At 39.3% G+C, this 15,072-nt stretch overlaps 1 protein-coding gene across 2 annotated transcripts in view; it reads right to left on the bottom strand.

Annotated features, from left to right (window-relative positions):
• The window catches only part of mei4 (meiosis-specific, MEI4 homolog (S. cerevisiae)), a 136,534-nt gene extending 122,196 nt beyond the window's left edge, over positions 1-14,338 (bottom strand). The window contains exons 1-3 of one of the 2 annotated variants that reach the window (XM_046060302.1): positions 14,163-14,338; positions 12,336-12,602; positions 7,072-7,598 (exon numbers count right to left, since the gene is read on the bottom strand). In XM_046060302.1, coding sequence (XP_045916258.1) covers positions 7,072-7,598; positions 12,336-12,602; positions 14,163-14,190 — 822 coding nt within the window. In that variant the 5' untranslated portion in view covers positions 14,191-14,338. The remainder of the gene's footprint in view (positions 1-7,071; positions 7,599-12,335; positions 12,603-14,162) is intronic. The other variant, XM_046060301.1, reaches the window with a different exon arrangement.
• Between the last annotated feature and the right edge of the window lie 734 nt (positions 14,339-15,072).

The following is a 15,072-nucleotide window of genomic DNA, read 5'->3' as shown; positions in this document are numbered from 1 at the left end:
TCACATGGACAGGATAAGGGTGGTGGCTGATATGACAAAGAAATCAGCCACGGAATAGGATATATAAAGAGAAGCCAGAAAGAGATCGGGTTTATTCCTCGGCGGATCTCAAGAGGCATCGGACTCGGAGCAAGACCATCACCGCACCGGACCAAGAGCCAAAGAGTTGGGGATTTGAACAACTAACATCTAGAGAACGCTTCAGAGATTTCTTCAGCAAAGCATCAACAGATCGCGCCACGGAGGATAACCATAACAGCCAAAACAAATGAAGAATCATCGGACTCGGAAGATTTTCTCCTTTTCAACTGCTACAAAGACTGAAGACTTCGAGAGACGGTTGAGGGCTTTGGACAAAGCCTCAAGTCTCCTCCGGAGTCCGCAGCGGAGGAAGGATTTCACTGCAGGACAACTCCTTCCCCTCCCTTTCTCTCCAAAAAGAAGATAACCAAAAACACTCAAGCTCAGCTATTCGTATCAGGTTTTGAATTTTAAACAGTTTTATTATTTTTACTCATTTTTAGCCAATTTTAGTTGTATGCTTGCCCTTGCTAACTTTATGCAATAAAATATATAATCACTGCATTTAAAGAATGATAGTCGACATTGAAGTTATTTCCTCACTAAGGTAGTAATCAATTAGGTAAAGTGTGTTTAACATCTTTGAGGTTCTTATAGGTTGCTCTAGCCACTGAAATTAACTTATCCTTGGGGCCTATTTTCCTGGCCACTAAATACCAACCTGGCAACCATACCAAGTGCACTGATCAATGAGAAGAGAACTGTCGTTAACGGGCGTGGCTGGGGTGGTATCTGGCTCTAGGGCTATTCAGTCAGGTGCTATCTCAGAGGAAGCAGGGTAGGCGTTCGGAAGAAGACAGTTAGAAGCCAGGCGAATCTCTTCGACACCAGCTTAAACAGTCCTCAGTCATACCTACTAGGGTAATACCCATAGGCCTAGAGGATCGGACCCTTTAAGACGGAGAGCTGGTCCAGTACCTCCTGAACAGGGGTGACTCCGGATCTAACAATACATCCAGTAGTTCTTGCTTCTCAAATGTGACAATCTACCGCTTTTGTTTGTCTTACAAAACAGTAAAGTGAATATATTGGGACTGTTGGTCTGACAAAACAAGACATTTGAAGACATCACCTTGGACTTTGGACATTGTGATGGGCATTTTATGATTAATCAATTAACCAAGAACATTTACGGCAGATTCATCGATAATTATCAGTTGCGGCCCTCGTCAGATATATTGGTTTTTTCCAGTCATAGTTAGGACTTGGATGTTGACGCAAACAGTATTCGAAAATCGGAAACCAGTATGGTAGCTCTAGACGACCATGGCGTGGTTTTGATGTATAGTTCAGCATCAGGATATTTTGTAGGTGACCAGGTCATGTCGCGCTTTATTTAGCCTATATTACCCAACAGCAATAGCCGGACTAGGAGAAGGTTTAGAGCGGGAATGACTTTGCTAATTTGCTTGCTTGCTAGTGTGTTTACGTTGTCTTTACCATCAATGATTTCCGCCAGCATCAGAAACTTGAGGATTAAAAAAATACAAAAAAAAAAACAGAAGCTGACCAATCACAGATCTTGCCGTCTACACATATTCTGATCATGGCCACCGAAGAAGTCTGCAAGCCAGCTACACCTGAGTCTACCTATGCTTTATCAAGTCCTTTAGCGTCATTGTTGAACAGTAAAAGTAGGCCCAGTATACATAACATAAAAGTCAGTAAGGTGTAGGTCAGAAAATGTGAAACAAAAAAAGTCAACATTGATTGTTGTTCGTTAAGTTACTTAACTTATGCGAGTAAGTATCATGATCTTTTCCTTAACCTAACCAAGTACTTCTGGTGCCTAAAACTAACCTAATTGAGCCATTTCACAACGTTAAACACTAGTTTTATTGTGAAATTCTAACCGGACGTTGCATAATTATTCTGGCTAAAGCCGAGGGGTTTTGACCAAGTGTCCATATGTGACGCCCTGGGATGAGAATGGGTTGGATCAACAGTAAATACAGCTCCTTTGTCTGTAAAACGTATTCCAACAAGTTCCACACAGTAAAGTATAACCGTGGTTCCCACACATAGGCTTTACTTGGGCCGACTTGATGGTCTAACATGGGGCGGGCTATAAAAACAGCGCCGTCAAGTCGGACACGTTCTCCGGTAGACTGCGTGAGCTTAGAACAATGAAGCTTAGGGCAAAAGGTGGTTCCAACTTTGTGCAGCCAGAGAAAAGCATCTTTGTGCGCTGCCGCCGCGCGAAATGTTAATGTCATGTGATGGTGATGTGACGTCATGGTGACGTTTTGCAGCGCCGGTCGAAAGTCAACTGCACTCCGCCCCGCCACAGTTACACTGTCATTCTGAAACACAGTATCCCAATAGTAAGTTTGGGGAAAACTGGTCATGTATTGGTACTCAGTATCAAAAATAAATAAATAACCAACCATCGACAAATACACCTTTATTCTAAAAAAGGAACTCGTCTACTCGCTAAAGTTTACCCAGAAATGCACACGAGTGAAGTAGTAGAAGAAGAAGAAGAACTTTATTAATCCCGCAAGGGGAAATTCAATGTTTTCACTCTGTTATTATTGTTATTATTTACACACAGGTCCGAAATACACACACGTGCACAAACAGGACCCATAGCAACACACTACTAGTGCTGTATAATTATTATCCATCCTATGGGTTTGTAGGCTTTCGTGCACATTTCCTGACATGTTGAGGTAAAGCCAACTTTCCGCTTCAATGGATAAAAACAATTTGCTCTTTTGTACTAACTAACTAACTAAACAACAGCTTCTTAACTTTTACACCCAAACATTACCAAATATTTTGACTAGTTACAGAATATCCCTGAAGCAACCCATCCCATCCCCCAAATAAATTAAATTAAGGGTTGGTTTTATGAGGACCTGCCTATGTAGCATTAATTAATTAAAATGGAGTCAGCAGGGAATATAGCTTAAACATTTCAAATGTTTTATTCATCACATATGAATCTTGACTATTGCATGACCTTTAAAATGGTAAAGCACTGATTCCATTATAATAATTAGGTAGTGTCCTGTCCTAATAATCAGGTACAGAGTCCAACTAATGGTCTTCCTGCTTTTTGAATTTTTTAATTATTGTGATTGGTTGTCTGACTCCAAGTAAGCTGTCCTATAAGGCATCTTGCCTCTGTGAGGGCAATAACGTTTCTCAGAGACTGATTATACCTCATTATATTTAAATGATCTTACACCCTCCTCACCACCATCATCAGTTTCACTGACAACTGCTCAACGTAACTGTCGCTCCAGAATAAAACTCCAGTTACTTCACTATTAGTCATGACAAACAGAGAGAGAGAGAAGGGGAATATGCTGTGAAGGGGAAACTGCCTGCAGCCATCTTAGTTGGCTAAGCCATCCTCTGAGCGTTCAGTTAAGAGCCAGATGGGATAACTTCATCCTTGTCAACTCAGGCTCACTTTCATCTCCATTTCCCAGCTGCCGAGCCCTGTCACGAAGGTAACGTGTGCGAGGCGGTGAGTGACATTCACAATCGGCTGCGAAGGCAGTGTTAACCTTTATGGAGTGAGTGAGCTTTAAACGAAGGTTAATGACACGGGAAACTGTTCTCCTTTATTGTAATGAAAATACTCTCATTGTGGTTTCAAAAGGTAAAAAAAAAAAAAAAGATTGTTGATATATTATGAAGAGGTTTTAGCCAGCGCCACAGGAAAAATCACCAGAATCAAAATGAAAAGAACTTCACCACTTATTGAAATCCTCTCTGAATGTGTTTACCGTAAAACTTAAATTAATAGACCAGGCTTTTATTCGCTTAAACCACTCAACTCACCCTGCCCATATTTTGGGACAGTTTTTAATTCCTTTATCATGCCTGTTAATCTGAATGAATAATATTTTAGCGCTTATTGTTTCTGTAAAATTAACTAACAACTGTGGATGTGTCACAGTGGGGAGTTGAACCCGGGTCTCTCACACCAAAGGCAGGAGTCTTTATCCACTGGTCCATCACCACCAGCAATTTATCAAACTGTTGAACCAGCAGAACACAATCTTACATACGACGTCGGGTGAGAGGACTTCCTGGCTGCAGAAAGATGTGTGATTGCATAGAAGTCTATGCTACTTCTCAGCTGATTTATTCCCTCAGTAAACACTTTCCTGATGAGTTTATGGTCTCAGTCGATAGTTTCAAGTCTTCTTCAACACAGCGTGATGTTCATTTAGTAAATTATGGTCCCATTTAGAGGAACAGAGACCAGGAAGCAGGGGAGGCTTTAGGGCAGGGCTGCCTTGTGATTGACAAGTCACTATCACAGCGACGTTCAGGGAACTTCAAATGTCAGCAGTACAAGGAGACCCGGAAACAATTTAAGAACATTACTACAGCAGTCAACGGCGTGTCAGCCGAGAGTTGTACCGTCTCTAGCGTGACATTAGACGCTAAAACACGTCTTGCTAAAGAAAATCGTGGCTAAATCCATTCAGATTTATTCTTCATCATTTTAAAGTCAGACAGCAGTTTTTATCTTTAGAGAAGACATGAATCACTCATCAGACCTGGACCACTTTTCAAGTACAAGAAAATCTGTGAATGCGAAGCTCTACCAAAAATCACCCACACGTGCCATTTCTGTGTTCTTTCACGAGGCCTACTGGCCTACTGTTTCAGACTGAAGCAGCTTCTCATTTTTAGAAAACTACAGCGAGATACTCTGTATTTTTCAACCTGAACTCTATTTTCCCACGTTTGTGTATCTGTGACTTATGGTACACAACATTTTGTTTTTTTTAACTGGTCCTATATTGAGTGAGCGCGCCGCAGTCGGCCCATGATAAAGTCCGTCCACTAAAGAGCTTGTTGTTGCTGCTGACAGGCTCAGACGTCTGAAAACATTATGGAAAAAGGATCCTACAGAGTTAGAGCATTTTTGTTTAACCAGAAACGACCCCTATGTCGCTCTCGTCAAAGCCACCGGACTCCACTGACAAAAACAGCAAAAGGAGAAAAAAAATACGGATTGAAAATAATCTTTAGTTGCAGCCGTTTTTTTTATTCCATTTGCTTTTGAATCTATTAAAATATTTTTTATGTAGAAAAGGTAAAACTATTTGGTTTTAATTAAGCAGGCAAATAATAACTTTTTACCTTTTCCTGCAACCTTTCAGCTGCTGAATACATTAAGCTGAGATCAACACATTTTTACACAAAGCACCAATAATCCTGCCTTGATAAAATAAAATATTATAAAACTTTAATGATGCTCATGGGAAATGGGCTAGTATTAAAATGTGTTTTGGGAAAAGTTAATATATACAATCCAACTACTGCAACTGTCACGTAAGCCCCTTAAGCTCTATTTCCGAAGGACTAATAACACCCAGGGGATGTCGAGTGGTAAGAAACTTGTGACCAATATGGTGATTTAATCCCATAGAAATCTGCTGTTTTTAATCTATAGAGTAGATTCCCTGATAAAACTAATCCCATGAGACCCAAATCCAGCCACTGCAGCCAGAACCTGATGTGCATCATGATTTTATGTTTCTGCCCAAATGAGGCTTATTTAAATTTTTAATTTGTGTCCCTGCGCGTACATTACATGCTCAGGATGATCACTCCGACTCAGCCTGCTCATAGTTTGTTTTCTGGAAAGTTTTACTTTGTACACTAGTTTGTTTTTTTTATAATTTGTTACTAGATATTTTCACCTGCTGTGAAAGTAACAGAAAAAGGTCGCATTCTTGTTTTGACACTTGCCTTTAATACATTTTAATTGCTGTGCAGTGAGGTTTCCTTAATTAAAATCGTTACATATGTTGATATTTCTCAAGTGCAAAGGTTAAACTGTTAAACATGCAAATATGGATTAGTATGGGAATTAGTACAGTAATAATGTAACATAAGCACAATATCTAGATTTCCATTTATTTGATCACATAAAGAGAAGCTCAGGGGGCGTGGCGTGTGCGAGGAATGGGGTGTGTGGCGTGAGCGCGGGTCTTTGTAGGTCAAAGTTCATCAGACTAGAAGGAGAGATTTGAAGAGGAAGCTGATAAAGTAATGACGCAGCAGAAGCAGCAGGTAGGTGATCACAGCTCAGTGCAGCAGAAGTTGAACTTATGATGTTGTTGGACAAATAAGTACAATTAATTGTTTTTAAATAAAAGTTATTAATTTCAACTGTTTAACATTAAAAATGTTAAGTAATATTAGTTAGTCCAAAGTTTTATGTTTCTTCTAAGATCCTTACCCACATTTTTTTATTGTTGTGTTGTTTTAAATCTTATTATACTATGTTGTGGTATTTTAACATTTGTGCACATCCTCAATAAACAGATCCACCATCATGCTGGTTGCGTTATTGTCTTTGCATAGTAAGCAGGCACAAATATGCTGCTAGCCTTTAATATCCATCTTTCCCTGGTGTGGAAACATGCATATCAAGATCGGAGTTTAAAAATGTTTATGTAGTATTAATAGAGGTTAATATTAATATTTTTTGTCAATAGTACTATTGACATGAAAAAATAATTAATATTGCACACTACTTAAGCAATTTTTGAATCGCTTATTATACTTTCCCAGATCACACAATTAACATTTAGCTTGTGGAAACAAGAACAAATTGAGCAAGAAACTTTAATTATAATTTCAGTCTTTCTGCTGATGCTGTAATTTACTGTGTATTTGTATTATATTGTGTTGTAAATAAAGTTTTTCTTCATGGGGCTTCTGTCAACTACAATGTTCACACATGCGTGGTACAAATTGAGCGGGAAGGGCAGAACGGACCATATAGAAAGGTTCTGCAGCTACAGCCAATCATTAGAGACTGTACCGCAAGGGGGCGAGGCTTGAGCGAGGGGTGTGGCTTGAGCGAGGGGCGTGGCTTGAGCGGTGCTGCAGTCCGCAGCCGGACGTTACTGCATAAACTGAAGCGCTCTAACAGTTGGGTTCAGCCATATTAATAGGGAAATATTGTGTGCATGCGTACACGCCCTCCCCGGGGATCCCACTACTCACCCTGCTGAGCTCATTACTGTGCAGCAGCATCGCGGTCAGCTCCCTCAACGACTCTTCCACGCGCCGCATGAACTCTACAGACGGCGGCCTCTGAGAGCAGAACAGGTCCATCGCTCCGGCTGCGACCCGGCAAGCCTGCAGGACGAGGTCACGAGGTCCCAGCGGAGGGGGGTCCCTGCACGCCGCCACCACAGAGTCCAGGAGCTGGCACACAGAGTCCACTAACACTGACCCTGCATCCACGTCAGGGCTGAACCACAGAGACTCCAGGCCTCTGTGGTCCCCGTCGACTCGGTGCAGGGAACACAGCGACTGGAGGAACTGCACGTGGGGCAGCGCGGCGTTCCCACGAGGACCTCCGTGATGACTGGAGGGAACAGGCGGCTGAGGGGAAGGGACGGCAGGTTGGTGGTCCGGTAGCAGGAGTTCAGGAGTCTCTGAGTCGCAGCCTGACTGAGGGTCTGCGCTGCACGCCGTACTTTCTGGACCAAAGAGGTCCTGCGAAACGTTCATGGTGTAGTCATGATCTGGAAGAAGATTTTACACAGAAGAGTTAGGTCCTGATTTGGGATCAGTTTTGCCTAAATGCATTTCTGTAAATGAGTCAAAACATAAATTAGTTTCAGTGGTGGCAAGTAAATAAGTACTTTACTTTTTCCATTTTCTGCCTCTTTATACTTCTACTCTGCTACATCTGAGGGAAATGCTGTACTTTTTCCTCCACTATATTTATTTAACATCTTTAGTAACTACTTCATTTACAGATTATATAAATCAACTCATTAATTGTGGTTCATTATCATAGATTAAACTTCCCAGCAGGATTTGAGGTGGTTCACATGAGCTCCACTTTTACCAGCTGCAACATTAAAGTGATGAACACATGAATGCATCAATAATCCTAATACAATAACATGATGATACGTACTCGTTTAAAATGGGGGATTCTGCTCAGGGAGTACTTTTTGGTATTTCTACTGGAGGGTGACATGGCAGCGTATTTTCCCTCCTGTCTCATCCCGCTCCCACAAAAATAATCCTCCCAATCCCATGACAGTAAAAAAAAAATTATAATAATAATCCCACCCTCCCGCTGCTAAATCTGGAGCTGCCCTAACATGTGAAGTTACCTAGTGTGGTACATGTGTGACTGAACGCCAGTGTGCATTTGTTTACACGGCTGAAATGTAAAAAGGGAAAAATTCACCCTCCCTTTTTTCCCCAGTAAAAATCTGATATTTCATGTGATGGCAGAAAATTGTTTTTTCCTTCTCTTAAATTATTTTACTTTTACTAGTATTTTTTATTATTATTATTATTATGTCGTCTCCGCTATTTTGTAATGGTCCATTTTGAGCATTTTGCTCATCATATGCTTTATCTATTGCTGGCCGATCTGACAAACTGATCCATCTTCTTGTCAAAGACATCATAATAATAATAATAATAATAATAATAATAATAATAATAATAATAATAATAATAATAACAACAATAATAAGTACTATTAAAAAGTATTTGCCTAAAAGATTATAAGAGAAATAAAAAAAAATATTTGTCTGCCATCACATTTCACACTGAACAAATGTTCAAAGAATCAATAAAAATTTATGAGCATGACACAATAAAGAAAAAGTCTATGATCACAGCGTCGCCGCCTGCGAGACAAAAGGTAACTGAAGGTCAGACGCTAGCTGGAACAAAATGACAAAACACATTCAATATTGGCAGAAGAGCCAGATTTGGATTATTATCTAAATGATCATTCAAAGTCATATCGTGGTCATTAAGGTACATAATTACATTTCCAATATGATCTGTGGTCAGAAGGTCGTAACCCGTCTGCCTGGCTGTATCAAACCTCAAGTATTTTATATTCAGCCCGGCCATGGTTGGATTCTAAAAGAATATATTTTTTTCTTTTCACACAACAACATCATAAACATCAAAACATTAGGATCACACTGCGGAATTACACTTTCTCTGCAAGTACACTGTTTTTGCTGCTGAATAAATATATAAAAAAAAAAAAAAAAGAACATAAAGACGACTGAAACTGATACACAAATACGCATTTTAGCAACTCAGAATAAATGCTTTTCAGACAAGCACATGTGAAGGTAAAGATGTATTTTCCTTTTTAAGGAATATCATGATGCTTTGTTGTCTTTTAGTCTAAAATCTAAACTGTAGGGGTTGCAGCTGATAATTCTATGAACAGGTGGACCTGGGTGATCATTTAACAGGCTGCAGTCCAAACCGTCTCCCCTCAGCCCTTCAGGTCTTAGATTTAGTGTTTTCCTTGAAAGACCTTTCTAATACCAAATAACATTTACATGGTCAAACCAGCCAGAGTATGAAAGATTTCAATGAAAACCCGTCGGAACAATAAGTCCTAGAGTTACTTACAAAGTGCATGAATTTATTATGAAATCACACTTGTGTCTGTACTTCCCAGCTGTATATTTCAAAAAGGCCTTATAATTTAATTAATTAATCATTAAACACAACCTGGACCTGGATGAGCAGGATGGATGAATGGATAAATGGATTAACCACTTAAAAAAAATATTGGATTAAGCTCCACAGACATTTCTAATTAGCTCACAGGTTTGAAAAACATAGTTCTTGGGATTTTCCAGCCAGTTTTCACTAAAAATCACAGACAAAAAGCATTTTATAACTTGTCATAACCCATAACAGGCTAAAAAAAAAAAAGAATATTCAAGACTTTTGGAAATTAAATTTAAGCGTCTTGAAAGCCTTTGCAAAGGTAACTGACATCACTGACTTTTATGCTGGTAACACAACAGGGAACCACCCAGTACCAACAGACTCTGATCTCTACAAATCAGAACACCAGCCTCATCACATGACAGGGTTTGATGCCATTTCCACAATTGCTTTAATTAAATAAACCATTAGCAGTTTCTTTGGGGTTTCAAGATGTAAGCGTGAGCTCCGGGACATGGTGATGAGCATTTTTAACAATTTTCTGACATTTTATAGACTTAATTAATCAGAAAAATGTCAAATTAAAGAGGTGGTTTGCGTATAAAAAGCAAAAAGTCCAGCCCAAAGGGAGTTCCCATCTCCCACAGAAAACTGCCTGAAAACAGCTCGCTTGTAGTCCAGCCGCCTTTTCATCCCTCTGCCTCTCAAATTTCATACATCAAGGTTAAAAGGTACGGCGGAGGCTGCTTCAAATTTTGGGGGCACTTTTACCGCTATGACCCACAACCATCTCAGACATCAGCGAGGACTTAACATAAGGCATGCTGGGTTTCATGGCGACATGGTGACGTTTCGCCGGTGCTGCAAAACGTCACCATGTCACATCACATTAAATGCCTGCGGGAGCAAGGCGGCTGCAGGTTGAGTATGTCGACCGCAGTTGCATTTTTTGCAAGATTTCCTAAATGGCGGACTTCCTGTCGTCCAAAACGCAACGATCCCCACAAAACAGGCAACTTTGTCTCGACTGTGGCGTGCGTTTGGGGTCGCTACAGAGCCCAATCGCTGCAGAACTTTGTGATGTTCGCCAGTCCTGACGTGAAAGGAACTGATTGTTTACAGGTACTAAAATGCAGCTGGTTGAGGTGAAAGCTGCTTCCACTCTGCACTCATCTGTTTGACAGACATCATTAATATTGTCGTGTTTGTGTATAACACCGCCCGGGTCAGAAGGAGTAACACGCAGCCATAAAACATCGTGTATGTGATCATTAGCAGCTTTGTGAGATAACCTTGGGACAGGACGCCCGGTGTCTGGGCTCCTCGCAGGCCTCGCGTCAGGTTGAACCCGTCCTTGAGATATCGCCTCCTCACACTGAAAAGGCATCAGCAGAGACGCTCGGTGCTTGGATATCTCTACAAATTGTGTGCAGTTTTTTTGACACGAGCTCACCTTTCAGCGGAACCTCCTGTCTGTTAAAACAGGTCACTGAATAAATTATTCTTTCAAGGGTAAAACCTCAAACTACAACATGTTTGTCATTAAAAACAAACTCAGGAATATCAGAGGCAGACGTGTTCTTGCTTTTACTACTTACATACACACATAACTATAATAATTCTTACCTGGGTGAAAAGTTAATCTACTTTTCTATTATCTTTACGCTGGCCCCCAGCATGTTTTAGATACTTATAAGCCTCTTCATGGCCCCTCTCTCTGCTGTATCTCTGATCTCTTATATTCAGAGGTGCTGCTGTTTTTTCTAAGGGCCCGGTTGAATACTAAGGGGGGGGGAGCATTTGCAGCTGTGATAGAGAGGCCGATATATCATCCTGGATGACAGCAGATCTAATCTAACACCATTACTGGCTAGTGTTTAGTATATTTAGTTATACTGTAGAGAATAATGCAGCTGATTGACGTCTGACAAACTGAACCCCGCTCTCGTGTCGGTTTCATTAATTAATAAAGCTCACAACTAAATCAACACGTTACCGGCTGAGATAACGATGAGATTTATATTAGATTGGACTCTGCAGGAATAATGGAGTTATACATGACTTCTCTTTGTTCAGCATTATATCATGAGCCATTAAAAAAACCATCTGTCATTTTTTCCCCCCTCTTCTTTTCCTTTACTGTCTTGGTTTCTATACACCAAAATGTTTTTATCTGTTTTCTTTTTAAAAACCAAGATGATTTTAGTGAAGTAACATGCTCTTTAAATAAAGTGTCTTATTCAATTATTATCCAAACATATTTACTCAAGTACAAACGTGAGGTACTTGTACTTTGAGTCTTTATTCATAACACTTTCTCCTTCTTCACATCTCCACACTACATTTATCCGACAGCTTCAGTTATAAGTTAAGATTTTTCTGCACAAAACATACTGAGAATTAATAAAATATGATGTATTGTTTTGTTATAAATTGAATTTTTAAAGATCAGCTGTAACGATTAGCCGACTGATAAAAAAAATGTATTGGCAATTATTTTGATAACGGAAGGTTTCATTCGTTTGATTTGCTGCTTTTCCTCTGAATTATTGTAATAACTGTAATGTTTGTTAATAAAGTGGAGATTTGGACACAACAAGCATTGTGAAGGTGTCACTTTGGGCTCTGGTTAACTGTAAGAATCTTTATAACCAAACAATCAATCGATTTAATGGAGAAAATAATCAGCGGATTGATTCAGAATGAAAAGAATAATTAATTAGCCCGATATAGCCCGATTATACTTTTACTTATGTAACGATTTCAATGCAGGACATTTACGCTTCCTCCTCCGCTTGTAACCTACATACCTGCTGCATGCGCTGTGCTCCTTGTGTTAGACGTCGCTCTGGCCATCACCAGCTCCTGTCGCAGCCTCAGCACCTCCTGCTGCAGCTCCTGGGCTTTTTTCTTCCAGCCTTCATCCTGGCTCTTCATCTTGCCGGCCAAAGCCTCAGCGTACTCTCTGCCACTCATGCCCGTGGGCTTGTTCTTTATTATAGCCACTGCCAGGGAGATTTTGGCTTTCGTGAAGAACCACTCCGCTTGACTCGCGCCTGAAACAGATTCAGGCAGGGCTGCAACTAACCATTACCTTCACGGTCGATTGAGCTGTCAATCATTTTCTCAATTAATTAATGTCAGAAAATGGTGAAAAATGTCAGTGTTTCCCAAAGCCAGAGAAGCCAAATATATTCAGTTTACTGTCACAGAGGAGCAGAGAAACCAGAAAATATTCACACTTAAGAAGGTTCTTTGTGCAACCGGCCCAAATTTGAGAATTTTGCCTTTTTTTAAATTATTATTCAAACGGATTAATCGATTACCAAAAAGAAAATTTATCTGCAATCATTATCATACTCAGTTAATTGTTTAAGCTTCTTTTTTTTTCTTTTTTTTTTTAAAGCAAAAATCACTTAATTTCAGCTTCTCAGTTGATGATTTGTTGCTTTCTCTTCTCTCATATGACAGTAAACTGAATATAGACAAAAGAAGAAATTCACATTTCATAAATTAAACAACTAGTCAACTTGTCAAGGAAATGGGTTAATAAAAACAGGCATTAGTTACAACCCAAAATTTATACATTTACATAAATATATATTTTTTGGATGCAAGCTAGCTACTATTTTACCACACCAACTCAGTTCATTTCCAATTTCAGCAATGTTCATGCCTTCAATTTTGGTTAAGTAAGTAAGTAAAGTTAATTTAATATAGCACCTTTCACAGAGTAAGTGGCAAAGTACTTTCAACTGCGGGTCGGTCAATTAATATACAATAAAATGGGTTTGAACGATCATCTTCAGTTCAAGTGAGGAGAAAGCCCCTCATGACATAACAATAAATGATCATTTATATATATATAATTATGATAAAACATGCAGTCAGCTTCCCATTAACTTACAGACAACCTGCTTCCAAAACAACTGTACGTTTCTGTTAAATTTTACAAATGGAAAAACACCAATAACTCCATTAAAATAAGTTCAAAACTACTTCTCACTTCTTTAAAAGCCTCACAACCTGCAACAAAAATATAACATAGCTGAGCTACTCTATTTAGTGGAGAGATAAAGCTTAATTGTTTAAAAGCATTAGCAGTTTATGTTGTATTGTTGAGTCATTATTTGGGCCAGGTGTGTTTATTGTTTAGTTAGGCCACTTTATCAGTAGCTAGCTAGCTGTCACGTGCGTCCATTATCGGACAGCCGGTAAAATTAGATTTATCCTCTTAACACGTCGCTGTATATATATGATTTATTACTTTCTCCTGAATTGCCAGCTCCATATGTGATTGTAGTGCTTTTTGTTTGTTTGTTTGTTTTACGATGCACATATTTTGGAGTAACGTTAAGTTAACTGCACAGGTGCTTTCAGCTAAGCTAGCACTGTAGCTAAAATTACCAATATAATAATCTGGCAGCCTTAATCTATATCAACTGTCTAAAAACAACGGTGGTAAAACTGCAGGAAATAAAAACTTAATCAGTTTTAAATGAACTATGTCAAACTTTAACAGTTAACAGTTAAGCTAGCTGAAGTCACAACACCACACTTCATCGTTGTGTTCATGTTACAACTTCACGTTTTTACAGTTAAATATCAAACTTTATATTTATTTGTAGATTAATTACCTTTTAAATGCCCTTCCTTGCTTTCCATCGCTCGGCTGCGGCTCTCCTCATGTCCCCATTAAAAGTTTACAATCGTAAAAACCACGCTGCTAATTTATTAGCTTCACAGGGTGGACAGGTGTTACGCGGAAATCTGTGACCCGCGACAGTCTGAGACGTCCGCCACGTTACGGTTTATCACTGCTGCCGTCAAAACGTGTGACTGCTGATCATCTGTGACGGAGTGTTAGAGCCACAGTAAGGACGAAGATATTTTTATTTATTTATCATTTCAAGAATAAAGATAACATGATGAGTAAAAAGGTTAAGTAGGCTACCATTTTTACTTTATTCGCGAAATGCAAAATTATTGTTTTTTCTCTTAATGTGGCCCTAATATGCAACTGCGTCATAAATATCTAACCTATGGACTGTGTTTGATATTATTATCGTTTCATTTTTAATATATAGTTCACATAAACGTTTTCTTTATGTGTGAAAATAAGCTTGATTTTCAAAACAAAAGTAGGCTAATATTTCAAAGTTATTATGCGACTGTTGAGCCCTTGTGTGTTTTCTTTCTGCTTTCCAAGCCCAGTTGTTCAAATTTAATCTGGATCAGAATGATCCGGATTTGGAAAGCCCATGTTTTGCTATACCGGATCACGTAACTACTCTTTTTTTTACTACTCTACTTTTGTGCTGTTTTTTTAAAAGCAACATTGGATCACCCTGATCCAGATATAAACTTTTTAGGATTACCAAATCTGCTCTAAATGGGACTACATATCACAACGCTGTTGATTATATATAGACCAACAGGTAGATCAGTCAGCTTGGGGTCACTTGTGTTTGAAGAGACAATAAAACAACACAAACGTTTCCTTCCATTTTCAATTTCTCAAACAGTCAGACCATCTGACCCAAAACA

This window comes from Micropterus dolomieu, linkage group LG10 (assembly GCF_021292245.1).
Source record: "Micropterus dolomieu isolate WLL.071019.BEF.003 ecotype Adirondacks linkage group LG10, ASM2129224v1, whole genome shotgun sequence".
Taxonomy (NCBI): Eukaryota; Metazoa; Chordata; class Actinopteri; order Centrarchiformes; family Centrarchidae; genus Micropterus; species Micropterus dolomieu.
Note: the sequence above shows the minus strand (reverse complement) of the source record. Positions and strands in the feature narration are given on the sequence as shown.